Source organism: Saccoglossus kowalevskii, chromosome 21 (genome assembly GCF_978046115.1).
Source record: "Saccoglossus kowalevskii chromosome 21, keSacKowa6.1, whole genome shotgun sequence".
NCBI classification, from domain to species: Eukaryota; Metazoa; Hemichordata; class Enteropneusta; family Harrimaniidae; genus Saccoglossus; species Saccoglossus kowalevskii.
In genome coordinates this window covers 22,487,147-22,508,321 of record NC_140661.1, presented here as the reverse complement: position 1 = coordinate 22,508,321, position 21,175 = coordinate 22,487,147, and the positions used below count along the sequence as shown (strand labels likewise).

At 34.6% G+C, this 21,175-nt stretch overlaps 1 protein-coding gene across 1 annotated transcript; it reads left to right on the top strand.

Annotated features, from left to right (window-relative positions):
• Window positions 1-1,602: 1,602 nt before the first annotated feature.
• LOC144350044 (transient receptor potential cation channel subfamily M member 2-like) lies at window positions 1,603-20,483 on the top strand. Its single transcript, XM_085495081.1, has 17 exons — window positions 1,603-1,670; window positions 8,164-8,330; window positions 8,868-8,984; window positions 9,061-9,238; window positions 9,484-9,659; window positions 11,550-12,102; window positions 12,438-12,606; window positions 14,145-14,241; window positions 14,441-14,501; window positions 15,053-15,174; window positions 15,424-15,561; window positions 17,693-17,767; window positions 17,931-18,168; window positions 18,381-18,480; window positions 18,976-19,207; window positions 19,821-19,997; window positions 20,328-20,483. The coding sequence occupies exons 2-17, from the start codon at window positions 8,235-8,237 to the stop codon at window positions 20,481-20,483; spliced, it is 2,685 nt and encodes an 894-aa protein (XP_085351207.1). The 5' UTR covers window positions 1,603-1,670; window positions 8,164-8,234.
• The last annotated feature ends 692 nt before the right edge of the window (window positions 20,484-21,175 follow it).

Genomic DNA, 21,175 nt, shown 5'->3' with positions numbered 1-21,175 from the left:
TATACCGTATTTTCATCCTATAAGTTAACAACGTATCTGGTTGTGAAACATGCGAATAGTTTTACAAAAAAGGTGATCAAGCAATCAGGTCTACTCAGTACGGTAATTTGGATTTGTAAAACTTCACGCCAGTGTGTCTATGATGCAGACTACCCAATTTCATCATCGGCCGACCTTAATATTTATTGAAGGTGCCCTACTTCCAGACACACATACTTCTGACCTCCCATGTGAACTGCCTGTTTTTTTATACATGTGTCCCGATCGAACAACTGATAACATATCATTTTCCCGTATGTGTAAAAACAACAATCTAATCTGGTGAAGAAGTCAAATGCATGACAAATTTGACTGCAGAATGCCTATAATTATTGGTACTAAATAACACATCGACTATCGATGTTAAGCGGCATCTCGTTATGTTTGAGACCCGGACAGAAAACCGTTAATAAAAAAGTACTTATTGAGTGATATTATAACGTTATGCCGTAATCACATATTAACACACTCATTTAATATGTAACATCAACTGATCAAACGACAAACTAGAAGGACAGCGAATGGCGTTACTGTTGGGCAGACGCATTCGTAACAACTTACTAATAATCAAGCATAGAAACTTAGTTATCCTTGTAATACACACTATTGAATAGAAACCTAAGAGAAAATTCGGAAAAGACTAATTAACAAGCTTTTAAAATCAAGCATGCTTATTTGCCCAAAAATTAACTCTCTCCATATATTAATCATTATTTACACCAACTTACAACAAATCACATCGCAATTATCTGTTCAGTTCACTTTAACTGTATTTGAATAAAACTTCACAGTATTGTGAAATAGATTTTTGAAAGATAATATTCTTACAGGGTACTCGATATACCAGCTTCTGTTTTCCAATGTTACAATGTACTAACTTGGTTTGGTGCGGTACTAAAACCGTGCACATGGCCGGTGACGTAACAGAAGAGGTTACTTAAACGAAGGTTACTGTACATAAATGCTGTTAAATTTTGCGAAGAATTGTCTGAACAAAATTGAACTGTGTTTTATTTGCACATGATGCAAAATACATACTTCACGTTTCTTTTTCATTTATATTTGTTCAAGGTGTACATTAATAGAGTATACTGTATCAAAACAGGATTGTTGTGTACGAAAATTAGAGATTTGTTATATTTTCATTTCGACCTATAAGAAGATATTACGTATATAGTCGTTACGTGACCTCTCTGTCTCGTTGTGAGACAGACGCTCATTTCCATCTAAATAAAGTAAACAGCCAATCATGCCTACTCAGTACAGCTAATTGGATTTAAAAAAAAAACATCACGATAGCATATCTGTATGAATGAATGCAGACTACATTATCACCAGGTTATCGGCTGACTTGTGGCTACTGTAAACAAGTTTTTGGGGCGGGAAGTAACTGTTGTCAATAAATAACACATCATATATTGATGTTAAGCGACATCCTGTTTATGTTGTGACCCAGACACAAAACCGTACAAATAAAAAGAACACATTCAGAGATATTACAAATTCATGCCGTAATTACATATTAACACATTCATTTAATATATAACATCACCTGAGTTAATATAAGCAAACTACCTGGACAGCGTGGTGCATTACTGCTGGTCAGACGCATCCTCAACAAGCTCATTCAGGTAAGTCACATCGTTTTTTTTTATTTAGAAGTGATTGTATTGACGAATACTTTATGTGGCACAAGCACGCTGGACGTACGGGAATTGTCATGTTTCGAAAATGATAGCGACATGTATAATCGTGAATCATTAAGTTGAATGATTGCATGTGATATATGATCCTAAGCGATATTTATGCTGCAAATAGAATGTAAATATGCTGCTTTCATGAATTCTCGAGGACATATTTCGTTATTAATACAAATGACCAACGTGCTAGCTTGAAACACGCAATGAATGAGGTCGAATTAAGTGGGGGCACTGATTCAAGCCCCACTTAATTAGCTTACCCATCAACTCATCACGTCTCCACTATTTATGTATTCGACTTCATGTGTGCACTGCATGATAATATTTCTAGATTCAACTTAACCCCACTATACTTCACTCGCTCTATGCACGTGGGCAGCCGACTTGAATTACTGTAGTTCTTGAATGAAATGAAAATACATATGCTGATCAAGTAATCAATCAGATACACTTATAATGCCGCTATCATTTTTGAATGTGGTTTTTACAATCTTTGACCAATCGCGGCCATCACATAATGATCGAGAATAATCGATATTACATACCACATAATACTTTTCTTACCCAATAGAATGTTCTGGAATACGTTCCCTATTCCCATTTTGACATATAAAGAATAATGTTAAAACAATTTGGTTGCATAGGCGCATTTAGCGAAGCTGTAAAAGGCGTGACGAATGGCGGTTGCTAAGTATGAGCCTCGATTATTCGATATTACGTGTCATGTGACACACTTTACTGCTTTGACCGTTTAGATGATCACATCACATAGATACCTTATTCTATCAGGGATTGGCTTTTAACACCAGGGGTTTGTTTTCATTTAACAAATATTAAAAAAAAAAAACAATACGCATTTCAAAAAAACAAAACAATATCATCATGAAAAGAAATCCAGCTCGGAGCTAAGGAAAAAGTAAGTTACAATATTTTACAATCATGCCACTCATATTTTCCATTAGTGAAACCCATATTTTTATAAGGTTCGCGTCTCCCTGTGAGTTGGACAGTTAATTAGGCGAGTCCAGCGATTATTTCAACATTGTTTGGATTTTGTCATCCGCAACGTCATAAAGCTATATGATACTCTGACCGATTAATATTCACCACAACATCCGGCGGTCTTTCAATTCAAATGTTCAGTTATTTTGATTGATTGTATTTTACTTCGACGTGTTATTGAACTAGTTGTAATAGCGATGGGTAAGTGGGAAGTGAAAAAATGAGGTCGTATTTTCGGGGGTCCACTGTAGCCTGGAATCCAGTCATTCAGAGTGCCATACCTCGTGCATTTTTTTCAAAGACGGCATCTAGTCCAATTCACGACCGTTTAATTTCTTACTCGTTTTATATTGGGAGGAAATGTAATAATCGTAGAAACAACCACCCTAAATGTTGTTCCAAATTTTATCCCTACTGCAAATCCACTTGTTGTCCCATCACGTGTTATTTTCACAATTTTACAACGCGTGGTGCCGTCCTGTGTGAAAATTACACTTCCGCCCCTCGTCGAGGAGGCAATGTATGCGTTCGAAATGCCCCGTGACTCTGCGAAAATAACTTTCAAAACTCACAATATGCCATGCATAGGATAGGAGCAGAAAGAAAGGATGGCCTTGATAGTCAGGTCGATACAGTCAATTCAATTTATTTTCAAGAATAATCAGAAAATATGGTCTAGCGTCCCCGAGTTACATCTTGGTCCGTCGTCGAGGACACAGAAACCACAATGGAAAAAAGTAAAGGGTGCATTCTGTGATATACGAGATATTGATTTTGATGCATGACCATAGTTGGCCACACATATCCCACTGTAGGGCAAATCATTTATAGACGATCAACTTCACGTTCGTATAACAGATAAAAGCTGATTATTCTAATTAGGATATCTGCGGAAAAAGTAAACGAGCGCGTACTGATATTAGCTTATTTGGTATCCCCGTACAGCGAGGCACATTACTGCTGGTCAGACGCATCCTCAACAACTAACTTCACATTAGTCGCATCGTATGTTTTATATTGAGAAGATGATTGTGTTGACGAATAATGTCATATCGCCATAGCGGCATGTATAAACCTACCCTGAGTAACTTAAGTAAAACAATTGGCCTGTGATACATGACTTTAAGAGAGTCAATAGGTTGCCTTCGTGCATTTCACGTGGACGTGTTTCGATAGTTAATACAAGTTGACCAACGTGGCAGCTTGAGACACGTGGTGTCTGGGCCAGATCGTGCACGGACACTGATAACGACATTCAATCCCCAATTTGAATAATAATTAACTAATCTATCAACGCATCAAATCTCAATTATCTATGTAATCGACTTTACTTGTGAACTGCATCATGATATTTCTAGATTTATTTTACCTCGTCACGTCACCATATATCACAGTTTACTACTTCAAAAACTGAGCACATGGACGGCCATCTTAAATCACTGTGGAAATGAAATATTTAGTATTTCTCTATATTGTGATAAATTGTACTCTAGGGTAATATATACTGACATTGGCCTTGAAAAGTCCCCTTTTCCCAGTATTATAATACGCGCAAAGCCACGGGACTCGGCCAAAATAAATTCTGAGACATGACATATTCAATGCATAGGATATGAGCAGGAAGAGGTCGATACATGGCACATGTACAAACACGTTGTAATCATTGGCCACTCATAGGCCCACCGCAGTACACATTATTTATAGGCGATGGACTTTATTTCCATATAGCAGATAAAAGTTGATTATTTGCAATATTCTAATTAGAAGATACATCTACAGATTAAACGAGCGCGTATTGATATTTGTTTTTACTGATGTTCAAAACTCTGAAATAAGTAAAAGTTGTGTTACGAGTTATTTGATCATAATTATTTTCGGTCCTATTACGGTGGTCGCGATTGGTCACGAATTTTTGCTCATATCACTGAATCAAAATGTTCGCAAAAAAGATAACAGTATTATTTATCTGAGCTTGAAACGATGAAACGAGCCCGTTGTTGCACGTGTAACTGCGTGAAAGGACCGCAGGAGTACTCCTCTTTGTGCAGTTCGTTCGCTTATGTTCTCTATATTATATGCTCTCTTGAAAGTTATTTCCCATTCAATGACCGTTTTACGGAAATTCAAAAGCTACTTCGCACACATTGACATATTGGAACCTTATGACGCAATGAAATATTAACACACTCATTTAATATGTAACGAAGATTGAAAATACATAAGCGAGCTACCAAGACAGCGAGTGACACAACTGCTGGTCATATTATACAACCACCTAACATCAACTTAATCCATTACACAGTAAGTCATATATTTTCTCATGTTCAACGGCTATTTCTACTGAGGAATCCTATCGGTGACAGGCTAGATTTTCAGGAACTGTCAATTTTTTTATGTGGTAGCGGCACGGTTCTTGAATCAAGTTGAGTGGATGTATTTTACTCAAATTCTTGTATGTTGGTTTGTTTCCTTCAGCTGTGTCGGTCCATTGTGGCCACATTAATTTACATCAATTGTAGTTTGAAATCCAATCGACAAGTTTTTTGATTGAAAAAGGCATGGTTGTAATTTCTATTAATAAATAACACACCGTATATCAATTTTAAGCGACATCTCGTTAGTTTTAGAACCCAGACACAAAACCGTACAAATAAAAAGTATACATTGAGTGATTTTACAACTTTAAGCCGTAATCACATATAAAAACACTAATTTAATATCTAACATAAATTGTGCAAACATAATGAAACTGTCTGCACAGAGTGCTGCATAACTGCTGGTCAGACGCACCCGTAACAACTAACTTCAAGTTAGTCGCATAGTATGTGTTATGTTTAAAATCCGATTCTATTGACGGATACGTTCAGTGGTACGGGCTGCGCTTGACGTTGAACGACCAGAAATATTCCTCGCTGTGCGGTCCCTCCGCTTATGTTTTCAACACGTTGTTACATATTAAACGATAGTATTGATAAGTGATCACACAACTTGGTTATAATGTAGGGGTGGGGGTTGTACAAATTGTACGATGTTTTACGTGCGCTACGAATGATTGCGTAGTACCAGGGGAATTAATGAAGAAAGACGCTGAGTTCAACAAAGTGTTAACACGGCGTGACACGAGTAGTAACATAACAATATAGTTTGCCAAACTAATCAAATGCCTAACTTTTCAGTGTACCATGTGCATTTACTGTCAGAATTTATTACCAAAATGAAATAGTTCACTCCACTCCACCCAATAAATCAATTTATTCCTACAATTGTTTGTTGTTGTTGTTGTTGTTGCTGTCACGATTAATGGGAGCTAAATGAGTTTTGAAAGGGGGAACAGGATTCGTATGATTTATGAAAGTGGGAGGCGGTTTAAAACAGATTTCCGCTAGTGGCCGGTAAATGTAAGACAGGTCATCTATTAGCCTATTAACAATTTATAAAGTCATAGAAATGTGGAACGGCTACACGGGATGATTTATTTTGTCTTCCTAAAATACTAATGTAATGATTTACGAACATAATCATATACAGATAGTTCTATCAGTTTGCCCATATGAGTCTATCGACGAGGACACAGTAACTCATTAATTTGAGCGTAGATAGTCCCAAAAACTCAAAGGGGGTAACGAGTGTGTTCTGTGATATGTAATAATTATTATTGTGCCATTAATACATGGCATTGACTGATCACCTATATGTCCATACTTGTCCATGAACTGTAGAAGCACTTTCTGAAAGTACTGTAGTACTGTTATTTTGTGATTGTCCATAATTATTCCTTACCCTTAAGGCATGACCACTATTTGTCACGGGTAGTCGGAATAACTTTAACATGATGGTACAAATGTACAAATAGTATGTACGGCCCGAATTATATTGTATCCAAGTTCAATGTCAATGCTCGAGACAAAATGATGCATTCTGTACAAACAATCGTCGATGGACATGTAAACAAGGTAGCATGTTGTTGCCATATCATAAAACCATTTACGCTACCAGACAAACAACAGTCTACCAAATATTACAAACAAACAAACAAACAAAATTGAATACTTTGTGATATGTTGCTCCTAATTTGCATACTATATAGAAATGTCACATATGTTACATACCTACTTGGGTTAAAATAAAATCTTACTAATATCATTCTGTGATATATCAAATAAAAATTATTTGGATGTACGTTTTTTAACTGATGTGTGATGTAACGTATGTGACTTTATATTACTAATGTAATCATAAGGTATAACGTTACATAATATATTGCAATTAGCACTTTCGTAACCACAAAATACATATCATCAAAGTAATATCGGCCGTACGTAACACCTTTTGGTTAGTTTGCAGGAGCTCCCATGTATCTCTCCAAGATATTGACTGTGCTGTACTGCGCTATGTTTCTCTTTGAAATATAATTTCTAAAAACAATTACAGCATTTTTAAGCAAAATTAATATTTGCATATTTGCCAGGTTTTAATATGACAACAAATTAGTTAAACTGGAAGAAATATGTGTTGTATGAGGAATTATGTATTAATATAATTAATATAAATATAAAAATACCACATCTGTTTTACTGACATTTCATTTTCATATTTGCATACACGATGGTACATGCAGGCCAATTCAATGATCTTGTAAAATAGCTTGTGAAATAATTCGTGTGGCATCGTATTATAGTTTATTACACCCAAGGATTCGTATCAAGAGTTTAGAATCAATCTTTTATTCCACAAGATAATGCATTGTCTTCTCACATAATTTCCCACTTGTTATTTGTTGTCATTCCATCTCTTATATCTTACCCGTAATACTGTTGCAAGTGAATTCCCGTATGCCCCAGGCTCATATAGAATCTTGACAATTGTACTATGTTTGTTTCTGGACTGTTAGAGAATATGGTTTATCATTTAGCAGTTGGTGCATGTTAGTTTTGATAATTCACCAATTCTTACTGTGTTAAATATTGTTCACACACATACACTGAACCAATCAAACTCATATAGAATAAATATAAAATAACACCTACATATGCTTTGTATTTAATATGACTCTCTCTGGTAGGAATTTTTCTCATTTATTCTAATGGTGCTTTTTAATCACAATCATTATTTTGTGTTAGAATTGTATGTTCTATTAAGCATCCCGTATTTAACATGTCCCTCAACTGAACTGTTTGTTGTCCTCTAACTGATGCACAGCTCAGCCCAATTTTAAAACTTATTTATTTTAGTAAAATCAAACATGATTAGGATCATAAAACATATAAATCCCAGGAGTAAATGAAGTCAATTTTTGTGCACTTTTTTACAGCCAATCGCTTGTATTGTTCAATATATTTCCTTAACTGAATATACGCATATGTTCAAAGCCATTACATTGGATTTAATACGCAAACATTCCTTTTGCTATTGAATTATTCAGTTTTTAGAACTGGTATCACGATGACAGTGGAATAACTCAATATATACTTGGAACGCAAGTGAGTGAAGAAAATGAAAGGAAATAACGAGAATTCTGGTACTGAAAATCAACAACCTTCCACAAGTAACCAGGATGATGAAGTGTTTCGCAAAACAGACAATAAAAAGGTTGTGTAAATAGAGCAAATGATACAACGGGTTTGTGATTGGTGGTGGTCTTGTGCACAAAACACATCGCGTGTTCATTTTGGATGCAATATTTATTAGGCCAGCGGCCTATTTTGATTTACTCTAATATTCTTTCCTTGAAAATTACGGAAAGTTTGTAAACATATTTCAGTTTCTCCAGTTGTGCGTGCTATATGACTGAATGTCAACATGAAATTTGTTTAGTATTTTTTAGATTTGTGTGGCTAATCCCAATTTTTGGAGAATGAATATATGTTTCACTTGCATGAATATTTATATGTGAGCATCAGTTATCTTAATTCCTGTAGATATAATCAATATAATGATTAATTTAAATTTTAATGAAAATAGCTGACTGGTGGCTCGTTATTTGTTTATAAATGCACCTTGTTAACATAGAATACATCAGCAAAAACACGTGTAAACACATTTATTTGCTTCTTTGTTTGCTAATTCATTCATTCATTTATTGTAATGCTAATGTATGTCATTGTAATGTATTTCATTTTCCAATAGACAAGAATGAAGAATTATATTAAACGACATCAATTCAAACAGAAAATCGACGAAGACACAACGTCCTATGGAGAAATACAATTTAAATCAAATGGACCCAAGGAAGAAACATCACCGGTAGGATACTTTTATTTATCAGTACAATTGGGCAATTTTATAACATATATTACAAAGTATGTGCATTGTCTTTCAGTATGTACGTGTAGATGGAGAGACTAAGCCAGAACATCTGTATAAATTACTTGTTAATATATGGGGGGTACATGAACCACGTGCCTTGATATCGATGGTTGGTTCCAATAAAGATCCTGACTCCAAAGAAAGTTCTCTAAATCTGTTCAAAGGTATATTTGAAGCAGCTATTAGTTCAAGTAAGTTGCATGAAATAATATGATTATACAAATATGTTTACGTGTTTGTGTATCATGATATATGCTCTCACTAATATCGACACAATAACAACAAAAATGTACTATTGTATCTAATATTCCTGTCATATTGTCCCCATGAAAATGGGTTGGCAAGTAGAAATATAATGTTTGTTTTTTTGAAGAGCAGTATGTTTTGTATACATTGTAAAATTATGCGATGTGGAAAACATTTCATTTAATTCTAGAGGCTTGGTTAATCACAGATGGAACAGTTGAAACAGATGGAACAGAGGTTGGTGTCAGCAAAATGGTTGGAGACGCAGTTGAATGGTTAAGGGATTTTCATCAACAGAAAGTTGTTCTGCTCGGCATTTCACCTTGGAAAATCATAAAAAACAACAAACTTTTGGAGAAGCAGAAGGTATTTGTAGCCACTCGCTTCGAATTTCAGGGTGCCTTCTCTCTGTGCCATTTTCTATTTCAATTTGACTATTGCATCCAGTATAATCGATATATTTAAATACTAATATGCGATTTTTGGCGATTATTTATCTATATCTGTGTGATCAGTGAGTACAGTTTGTATCCGTTCAACAAGGGACAATACATGAATGCTGGACAACAGTATTATACTGTGTTATTTTGTTTACTACTGTAGGACACTAAGTGTTTCTTAACAGCTATGTCAGTTCCTCTATTGAGAAAAAGCCAGTAACGTTTCCGTGATAATAATGACACTCACATGAAGTTGCATAAACATATTTCAATAGTGGATACTCCGCTCACTGCGAAATCTCGCAACGGTTGCCATCCACGTGATACAGCTGAAGCTTTGGTTGACAATGGCGTTCTAGCATAACATAACGTTATGCGTTGTTTGTTGTCCTAATTTCTACGCTTGCGATCCGTTTATTTTATGTTTTTTTTACGTGTATATGATGGATGATGTCGACCAACTCGCAGTGCCCGGTTCAAGAGCCTTTTACGTAAATTTGGCGTTTCAACATCGAATTCTACACCCCTGATAACGGGTCTCAATGGTTCTCCCTCCCTTACCTCCCTTTAAGGAGCTATTGGATAAGAACACAAACATTGAATTCTGCATGGGAGTTTTGGTCTAGATGTGACGATATCGGACCATTGCTTCTGATGAAGTGCAGCTAACACACGTACACGCACTCGCCTGTTTAGCGCCCTTGTTTGGCTAAGCGCCCAACCCACTTGTCAAATTCCTATTTTCGGGTTCACGTTCGGCTAAGCGCCTATCCCTTCAACCCGCCCCTAGTTTGACTGTCTGATCATAAAACGTCATCTTTGATCATTGCTTATATGATACAGCGTGATATTGCTCATATCGACCACCGTGAATATGTGTGAATGTGTAGACCACGGTAACCGTGCGTAAACTATTGCTGGTTATCAGTTTAAAAAAATCATGCCGTTTATTCGCCTAAATCAATTCCAACAGATCGTATTTCGACATTGATAATTTACTTCTGCAATGCCTAACCGAAAGTCTTGGGGGGGGGGGAACTTCTGACGAATTGCGTTGGTACAACACAGCATTCTGACTGAGTAATAACTGTCTTGACTCATTAGGTCAAATGACGTTGTTACACGTCAAGTCGTGCAAGAATACGTCATGGGGAACGAGCTTGTTATCGAGAGTTTGCATACGAACCAAAACATTCGACGGGTGGTACGTAAATAATATTGTAATACAATTTGCATATTTTGTGTGTGATCATTTCTGTTTCTTCATTCAATTACGACGCAATTGTTTCATAATTTCCCTCAAAGACGTAATACCCATTAATCTGTCGCATGGTGAATTAAACTTGTCATTTGCACTCTTGTTCGGGTATGGGTACTGTACGTGTCTTGTGTGATCAGTTGTCTTTCAAAGTCATCTGCACGAGAATAGGCACTGGTTCACCAATCACATTTCCCGTGTTGTGTATTTTGGTTTCGGAAAACGCTTAAAAAACACATCATTCGTATAATCCTTTAGATGAAATCGAGAATCAATCTTACATTCACCGTAAGAGCACCGTTCAACTCCTATTGTAGCGTTTTTGTAACGTTGATATTGTCGTGTGAGCGGAATACAAGAGAATGAACAATGGCGCTACTATCGTCTCTGGGGGAAAGCTTGACCCGTGTCACGTGATCAAAACGGGTTGCTACGAACGTAAAAATTGGTCACGCGAGATCTCGCAGTGAGCGGAATATGGCTTACTATATATTACTTTGAATCAGGTAAGAGATGCGTATTGTTCGATAATAATACGCATGTTATTATATTTATTAGCAGAATAAACATGGTAATTGGCCCGCTAAATACCACACAGAAGATATTTTCCTTAAAGGGAAAAACCCTCCAGAAACACCAGAGAGTGTCACTGATAATGAGAACACTAGTAAAGACGGGCAAACTTCACCTACAGTGATTTGGGACGCTGGTGAAGACGGGGAAACCTCAGCTACAGTAATTGGGGACGATGGTAAATACGGGCCAACCTCACCTACAGTGATTGGGGACGCTGGTAAAGACGGGCAAACTTCCGCTACAGTGACTGGGGACGCTGGTAAAGACGGGCAAACCTCAGCTACAGTGATTGGGGACGTTGGTAAAGACAGGCAAACCTCAGCTACAGTGATTGGGGACGCTGGTAAAGACGGGCAAACCTCAGCTACATCCAAAAGTGGAATCGACAACAAAAGAGACATGAACGGATCAATACTATCTGCGATCAATTGTAAAACCCTGGACAGAAATCATACACACTTTATTCTTGTGGATGGCGGGTCTGAAAAAAATCTACGGGATGAACTAGAATGTTACATTGTAAAACAGAACACATGTAAGTAGCATATTTTCTGTAGAATACAATACACTTTGACGACTACTCGGGCAACACCATACTAAAGTCATCTCCAATGCTTAGCACTGTTGATAATGCATATAATGTCCATAGCATAATCTTCACAACGGCGTGAAAAAGATGGAGAGAATTATCTTGCAAAGGTAGGTAATTAAAAATGGTTGCGGTTTTCTCACATTGTGATATGAACAACGTCCACACTAAATTGTTTGTGATTGTTTTTGTTTAAAGCCGGCAATGTTTAGGCATTTGTGAACCAAGTTATCAACACATAACCATATTCATGACCATAATGTATGAACATCAATTTATAGCAAAGTGCATTCCTGAAGTTATAGTGGTGATAGGAGGAGATGATGACACAATAGAAATGATTCGTGGTCACCTAGAAACACCGTTTGATGAAAAATACACCTATCCAACTTTTGTTATTGTCAAAGGTAGTAAAGGAGCAGCCGACGAAATTGCTGATGTGTTAGATAGGTATGTTATTTTTTTAATACAATACTGTATATTATCTTTGCAATATCAGTCAGAAATTATTTACGCACATGTATTTCGATTGATTTTTGTGAAAAATAAATAAATAAAAAAAATAAACGGTAAATTTAAAGCTTTCCATTTTCACATTTTTGTTGAAAAAAATTTCAGAACAACTGATTTTCACGAGTGAATTCATAAAAATATACTAAATGCTTCCATACGCACATTAATAATAATTTTCCTGAATAGATTAGATTTAGACGTGAATGATTTTTTTTGTATTCTCGATATTTTGCATTTCACAACTGATGTACAACAGTACTCTGTTAAAATACTCTTCTTTCCTCCATAAAAACGAAAAATGTAATATCATAGTGTTTATGTATTGTTTTAAAATTGACTGCATTTGAGATGACGTAATGCATTTCATTCAAAATATTGATTTGTGTTTAATTCAAAACATCGCTCATTTGCATTACAATGAAGATCGGAAATTATTTCAAAACGCACTTGAGAACAGAAATATCTGTCAGTTTTAGTTTATGGATATTCTCATTCGGTTATATTAAGAGATGCGTAATTAGGTATCAAAGCTGAGCTTGAGGCAATACTATCATTCAACTCTATTTTCCCTTGTTATTGGTCTTCGCTAGTAGGATTAAGTACCTATTGTATCCTTTTCAATTTTCTTCTTCCTCTTCCTCTATTTTTGCCAGGTTGTTCTATGATAGGCTCGATCTGTTTCATGAATGCTGCAACCGATTAACATGTAGCATGTACAGGCAGAGCTTCTTACGGGAAACATACAATCTTTTAGGCCAGTATCGTGGTTTATTTATTTATTTATTTGATTCGTTCTTTAAATATACCCCTGCAAGTTTTCCTGCACTAATTACTGCGCCAACAAAAATACAATATACAAAATAAATGAAATATAAAATAAATACAAAACCATAATATATATATAATATCTGAGCGTTAAAATCTTAAAACACACCTTATTTTAAAAGAATCCACACTATTCGAGTGAATAATATTTAACAGCAAGGCATGGAGGGATAACAGCATATTTCCCTCAATTTATACGATAGGTAGAGGATATTATTGATACATTTATAGATACAAAAAGTAAGTCAAGAAGCTTTTTCGGATACTCAAGGGCTGTTAAATTATTGCATAAGGCAGAATCAGATGAAGTATACAAAGTATGTTAACATAGATATTTTACAAATTTTCTTTGGACCCTTTTGATTTTCTATCCTAGATAGATCTTATGCGGCAATAAGATTTGCAACATCATTTCAATCGTCCTATGATGAACAATTAAAATAAAGTAATTAGTCAGGCAGAACTGTTGAATTGTATGGATGTTCGTTTTATCAAGCCAAGCATTGTATTGTTATGACCGTCCGAATTTAATTGAGAATGGTCCCAAGGTATTTTACTTGGGAAACACGTTCAATTATAATATGGTATTTACAACGCTTGTAACCTATATTGTAAATAACATGTTTTTATGTTTTGCGTTCATCATATAGAAACAGCCATATGCCACAAAATACTAGTAATGAAAATAGTGGTGTTACAGAAACAGGCAATAAATGCCTCACGTGGTTGACAAAGTATAGCGAAAGGGTGAGCATATATATACTGATATAGTATTTGTTCATTAAAAAATGACAGCTTGAAATCTGTAATTGTAAACTATTATAATTGTAGTATTAGTGTCATAACTAATATGTTTAAAAAAAGAGTGTGTGTGTGTGTATTTAAAGCTGTATTTTATCTTAAATGCTGTTTATCTTATCCATAACATATTTCCATTTTTTGCCAGATATCTGTTATTGATATGAAAAATTCAAACGGCCATGCCTTCGCCAGAGCTATCCTAAATGGTGATGTATCTGCATTATTATTATCTTATTAATACCTCGACCAAGGTTTCGGCTAGCATTGATTTGTTGATGTTTTTTTCTGTTAGCAGGAGAACTCAAAAGATTATAGATAGTTTCTCATAAAATGTTCCATTACATTGTAGTACATATATGGGTAATGTTACCATGGCATCGGAAATTTCAGTAATAATTTTATGTTTATAAATCAAAAGATTGTCAAGAAAATCATTGGGAGGGGTACACCGAGCAGGAAAAGCAATCGATTTGTTATTATCAACAATATAAGAGAACGTTTTTGATGTATAACTCACAAAGTATTGATGGATTCTCATGAAATTGATGCAACAATCCATCCATCCATGTTAGTAATGTCATCAAACTGTTTGTCGTGGGGAAATGTGCTGATTAGCGAATATGTGCAGTTAATTTGACCCAAAATGTGCGCACTTTGGGTACTTTCTAGCTAAAATGTCCCACCATCTTGTAGTGCGAAAAACAGAAACTATCGCTAAAATATATCGGCCATTGTTGATTGTTTTTATATATTTTAGGTTTACCTGGTAGTGGTATAGAACAATTATTAGAAACAATAGACCTTGATCTTGGAAACATTGCACTTGAAACTGCAATAACAAATGTTGATAAGGAAAACAAAATAGAGGAACAATGGAAGGTAATGTTACATTGTATTTTTCATTACGGCAATGTTCATATGTTATGGTTTATGCAGTCAGATTATTAACGGCTGCGTTGAAATAGATGCCACGTTTAATTAAATACCTTGAGAATAACATTTATATTTTCTGAACAATCCACTGTCATTCAGTATGGTCGGTGGCTATGAGATCTACAAATGTAAACGTTCAAGAACGTTTATTATAGTCGAACATCTTCTTGAATAATGTTTCGTTTACATTAAAAGGAAGAAAAACTAGTCAAAGTTATGGAATATGGACTGATACAAAACAAAATAGAATTGATTCATCTGTACTTCGGAAAGAGCAAGACATCATTCAAAAAGTTCTTAACAAAGAACCGGTTCAATAATTTGTATAATGGGGTAAGTGCATCAAATACCTACATATTTTAGTATTTTTGTATCACAACCCCAACATACATTTATTGATCTTAGGGCTAGGGACAGCACAAATTGACAGCATACCGAACCAAACAAAAATAAAAAAATTATATATTTATGTATATTTTTTGCATTTGTTGCATTGTTGTTATGACAGTAGCAAGTGTACAATATTCTACTAATAATATAAGAAATATACATTTGTTTTAGTAAGTTTCTCCCTTCAGTTTATATGTGAGCATATCAGGGGGTGCATATGTAAACCTCATACATTTTTTCATTACCTCTCAGTAATGTTTTGTATTGAACAGAAGAGGACAGTTCACACAAGAATCAGAAATGTTAATGAACCTATATTTTGCAAAAACAAAGGTCTGCAAGAAATGGCAATATGTCATTTTAATAACCAAACCTTGAATTTATGGTGATGTGTTACCAAAGATGATTAGATTTCTAAAATGACAAACTCGCATGCTGGTATTAGGAGAAATATTGCCTGACTTTCAGGAGTGAATTAACATACTTTAAGAGAAGGAGAAAGGAGACCAATTCAAATGCGTGTAATGACTTTTTCCCCAAACACTTTTGTACCAGCTGACATATTCGGACGTTCATGTAACTGCAGTCTATCTTGTTTTAAGCGTAATATTTGCATATGTGTAAATTAATTTTCCAAACCTGATACCGCGTCTTTGGATGGAAGCACAGTCGTAATCTGATTAAAATCCTATGTAGTTATAGGCTCGTTTTTTATTTTTTATTTTCCATTCCATTTTCCAATGTTATGTTTGTTTATTTATTATATAACAAAGTAGTTTGACAACAAACAACTTAAAGCACTCACCTAAAACTCAGCTAGCGACGATGAACGTTCATCAACAGGTATATTCATTAAAAGCAGACATTTCGAGTAGCAATCCCCTATATTAATGTACTAAGATGTACTGCCTATTTAGCTTAAATGCAACATAAATGCATTTCTGGTGCATTGAACAATATAAAAATTAAATGTAAACAAAAATAGAGTTTATATGGGTTTTCTTTTTCTCCAAAATGACCGCCTGCATTTTATGTGCACCATATCACGTTTTTTTTTTAAATATTTTTTTAAATATAATAATCCATGACAAATAGCATATCCATGAATATATAACAGACAATTTGGAATATGTGTTGTGCCTTTACATACGTAGGTGATATATTTCTTCTGAAACGTTTATCGTGCGTCTTGCACGATGGGCACTTTATTCTTCCGTGCATCCGATTAGCTACTCGACGGTTACTCAGGCTGAAATTTTAGAAGTTAATTACTCCTAATTTATTCCCATTTACCTTGATTTTTTTAGGAGTGACAAAAGTTAGTAAGATCTGCCCCAGTTTAATACCATGCATCTTGTTTTCCGATTCCGGCATTTTGAATAAGTGAAAAGTGACCGACAACCCATGAAGCTTAAGTTTATGTCGATTTGTTAACGACTAAAAAAATTGTGTCAGGAAGTAAAAAGCTGTTTGATATATAAGAACTTAAATATTTCAGTAATCGAACCGATGACTTTGTTCATGAACTAAAAAGCAGTACACAAGAGCATGTTTTTCTAATTTGTTCATGCATTTTTGTCAAGACTGAGATTCAATTCAATTTACATTTCATTACAATTGATTTCATTACAATGTGAGTATTATTGTGTCAAAACAAATTGGTTTATCTGGTTTTGTAATTTTTTCTTTTGTTATTATAAATCAAATAAATTAAAGGTTTCTTTCACGTCACATGTACGCATGAAAAGGTAAATCTTCATTCGCAAGTGAAATCATTTCAACAAAAAGCCACCATATTTGTTTAATTCTGATCGCGATAATAATTTATAATAACAATAATTACTTTCACACAGTGAAATATAGATTCGGAGAAGGGTCTAGACGCAATAATATGCCACAAATTATTTTGCAATATAAGCTTCTCCTCATCCAATATGGCGCAGATGGGATTCATTACTAATTAAATAAAATGTTTTATAATGAAATTCCTACGATGATGGTTATATGTTACGTTGTTAGAGTGTGGTTCATTTATATGCAAACAAAGTATGTATGATGCATTTGTGTATTCCAGGTTATACATCTACATGGCGGAATAAATACCAGGGAAATCATCAAGAGACTTTTACCCCAAAAATACGACGAGCGAGTAAGTTATTACATTTCAAACATATTGATACTCACTGGCATAGTACCATAGAGACAACCATGGCAGCAGGAACTCGAACTTGTAAACGGAAAAACAAAAAATAAATTTTGTTCATAACGATTTTAAGCAATGACCACCTACATTTATTGAATATTTGTTATAGTACCGTCAGAAAAGTCAGAAGACACTGAAGTATATTGCCCGACTTTTACTACAATTAACGGAACAGAACTACGATATTACAGCTTATGTTGATAAAGATAAAGATAAAGATAAAGATAAAAATAAAAATGAAGATGTCTTCAAACAGCCTGACCAGCACCTTTTTATCTGGGCGGCATTATTCAACAGATATGATATGTCCATTTTCTTTTGGAAACGACTAGAAATCGGCAACATAGGTCAGATTTTAAGCATGTTAAAATTCATCTGATCAGAGTATTAACATCCCCAAGTAAATATTGATATAATATGCCAAGAGTTACAATCCAAATACCATAGAATGATATTGAATGTTGATGGAAGATATTATTAACTTTAATGACACAGATACATCAGTAAGGTAATCTGAGTCGATTGAAATGGTCATGTTTGTTGTGACGTTAATTTTCAGGTGCAGCTTTAATTGGTGGTAAACTTTTGAAGACATTGGCTAAACACGCTGAGATTGATGGGGAACTTTTGTTAAAAGAACAACTGTTACAGAATGCTAGGTAAGTAGTTACATTGCTACTTATCGAGAACATTATAGGAATGTAGTAGATGTTTTTAGAAAGTAACATTTACACTATTTATTTACACTAAATAAATTGTATTAATCCATATCAAATTATGTATATAATAAAAGTTATTTAAGATTAAAATGAGTACTGTGAAAACATTTAAAGGGATACCACTTTTTTTAAGAGAAAGTATAATAATAGAATTTGTTGATTTTGACCACCGTTTAAGTATACCTACACCTATAAATCCTTTATTCGTATTTTGATGCACACTAATTGTGGTCAAACGTGATTATATATAAATGAAAGGTTAAATATAGAAACGTAAAACAAAACAATACAACACAACGTAATGAAACACGTGTTGAACAAAACAATGCAGCATAACCCAACACAAAAATAATTATTGCTAGGCATGTTTTAACATGCATTAAACATACTGATATGGCTATAACGAATAATAATTTGGTTTATAATTTGTTTAAGTAAATTTGAGGACCTGGCTACTGGCGTAATAAACTATTTCTATGACGAAGATAGAAGATTTGCTAGACTGGCTTTGGTTCGTCAACTGCCTGACTGGGGTGATACAACTTGTTTTGCAGTTGCCAGCGCAGCAAAACAAATGACATTCATGGAACAGGAATGTTGTCAATCAAAGTTGAACAGAGTTTGGAAAGGAAATCTCCAGATTCATTCTGCCTGGCAGTGGATTCAGGTGAGTAGTAATACACCTACATTGAAGTTTATGTATTACATACCCATCTGTGTACATAACTTTTTATCCTTCTGCATTCGATAATGTGATAATTCATTAGGGCAGAATATCACTAATTCAAAATATCAATTAGGGCAAACGGCTGTCATTTGAAAATAGATCAGTTATTCACCAAGAATCATTCAACTTTGAGAACGAACTGCTTTAGAGAAGTGGTGCACATTGATATTATTGTCAAAATCAATGATGACCTCCCGAATAACTATAAACATGCATGTCAGAACAGATATTTAAACTGTTTAACATGTTATTACAAGTTAAAACCAACATGATGAATCCTGATCTCGAGTCTGCGGATTTAAAAAAAATAATGAAAAATTGCAGAAACAATTTTGTCATGCAAAAGCGTGAAAGACAAACATGACATGTTCATTCTGATATTCACTGTTTAATAGATTAACCAGTATCATACGTTGTTATAGAAGTAAAAATATATAACTTAATTAGTCTTGCCTTTGTAAAGTATCTTTTCTTGGTGCAGATATTGAATTTCTGACACTACTCTTGTTTAATTAAACGATTATCAAGATTGACTTTTAACTTTTCATTTCAGTTTTGCTTTGCCTTATTATGCCTTGCGTTTTCCCGCAAGGTACATCATTTGAAAAGGCGTGATATAGAATTGGAGTTAACCAAATATGAGCAACCTATATGGGAACGAACAATGGATTCTGTTGATGATTATGCCTCATTTTTTAAGGCTCCAATTACCAAGTTTGTTTACAACTTAGTAAGTGATCGTGTATTTTTTTGGTGGTGAATGATTTTTCGATCATAACCTTGTCATTGCATTTGTCCCTCAAGTTTAGTTTTCCAGCTTGCCAGTTTCAAAATCGTGTCTCTAATGATTTGGTATGATTCAATTATGATTTGTGCAAATTCACTAGCTTTCTCTAGATTATTGTCATACTGAATTTCTGCCAGTCACTAGTGCATTAGTGATGTCAGTAATGCCTTTTTCACTTCAAGTATTATTTTGTTCCCTTTTCAGCGCATGTGTGTTATTACCAAAAGGAGTCAGTTTACTGTTTTTTTTTCACTCAATCATTTTTTTTTGCAGATATCATATGTCCTACTATTGATATTATTTAGTTGGTTCATATTGACCGACCTTCGACCAGCTAATGAACCGAATTCACCAGGCGTCGTGGAGTGGGTTGTGATGGCATGGGTCGTGACGCTTATGTTGGAGGAAATACGCCAGGTTATGTGTTAGGCAACTTTAGTTTATTGTATCTTAATTTAGAGACTGTGTAAAAGCGGATAAATGGAGGAGTCATTAAAACATAATTATGAGTGTTCCCCAAAATCTTGCGTTGGACTTTTATGTATAAATTTAGCCCTGATCAAGTGGAAGCATTCATTGGATAACAATGCCACTCAATGGTTTGGGCTGCATCATGAATATTATTAACTCGATAATTGTGCACTTTTCAGAGTAATATCTATGTCACTATTTGATTATTCAAATGTGGGGATCATTATAAAGAGTTATGTTATTCTGATAGCACTCTTTACAACTTACCATTATTTGTATCTACATTACGTTTTCACTTGGTACAGTTATCATTTTGATTGATTAATGTTTGATTGATATTATTGAACATTGGTTCACAATATAATGTTCTAATATTTACTTTTATTGACTGGAATTGCAGATATTACATGGAGATTGTCGGTCTGTTTATATTAATCTGAAGAGCTGGGCATCAGATGGTTGGAACCAATATGACATATTTATGTTTAGCTTGTATACTGTAGCTGTCGTTCTCCGATTTACGCTGTTTGGTGACAAATTTACGATTGCAAGAATATTTTATTGCATTTCGTTGATTACATTTTATTTTCGACTCTTACAAATGGGTCTTATTTCAAATAGAATGGGTCCCAAGATTATCATGATTTCTA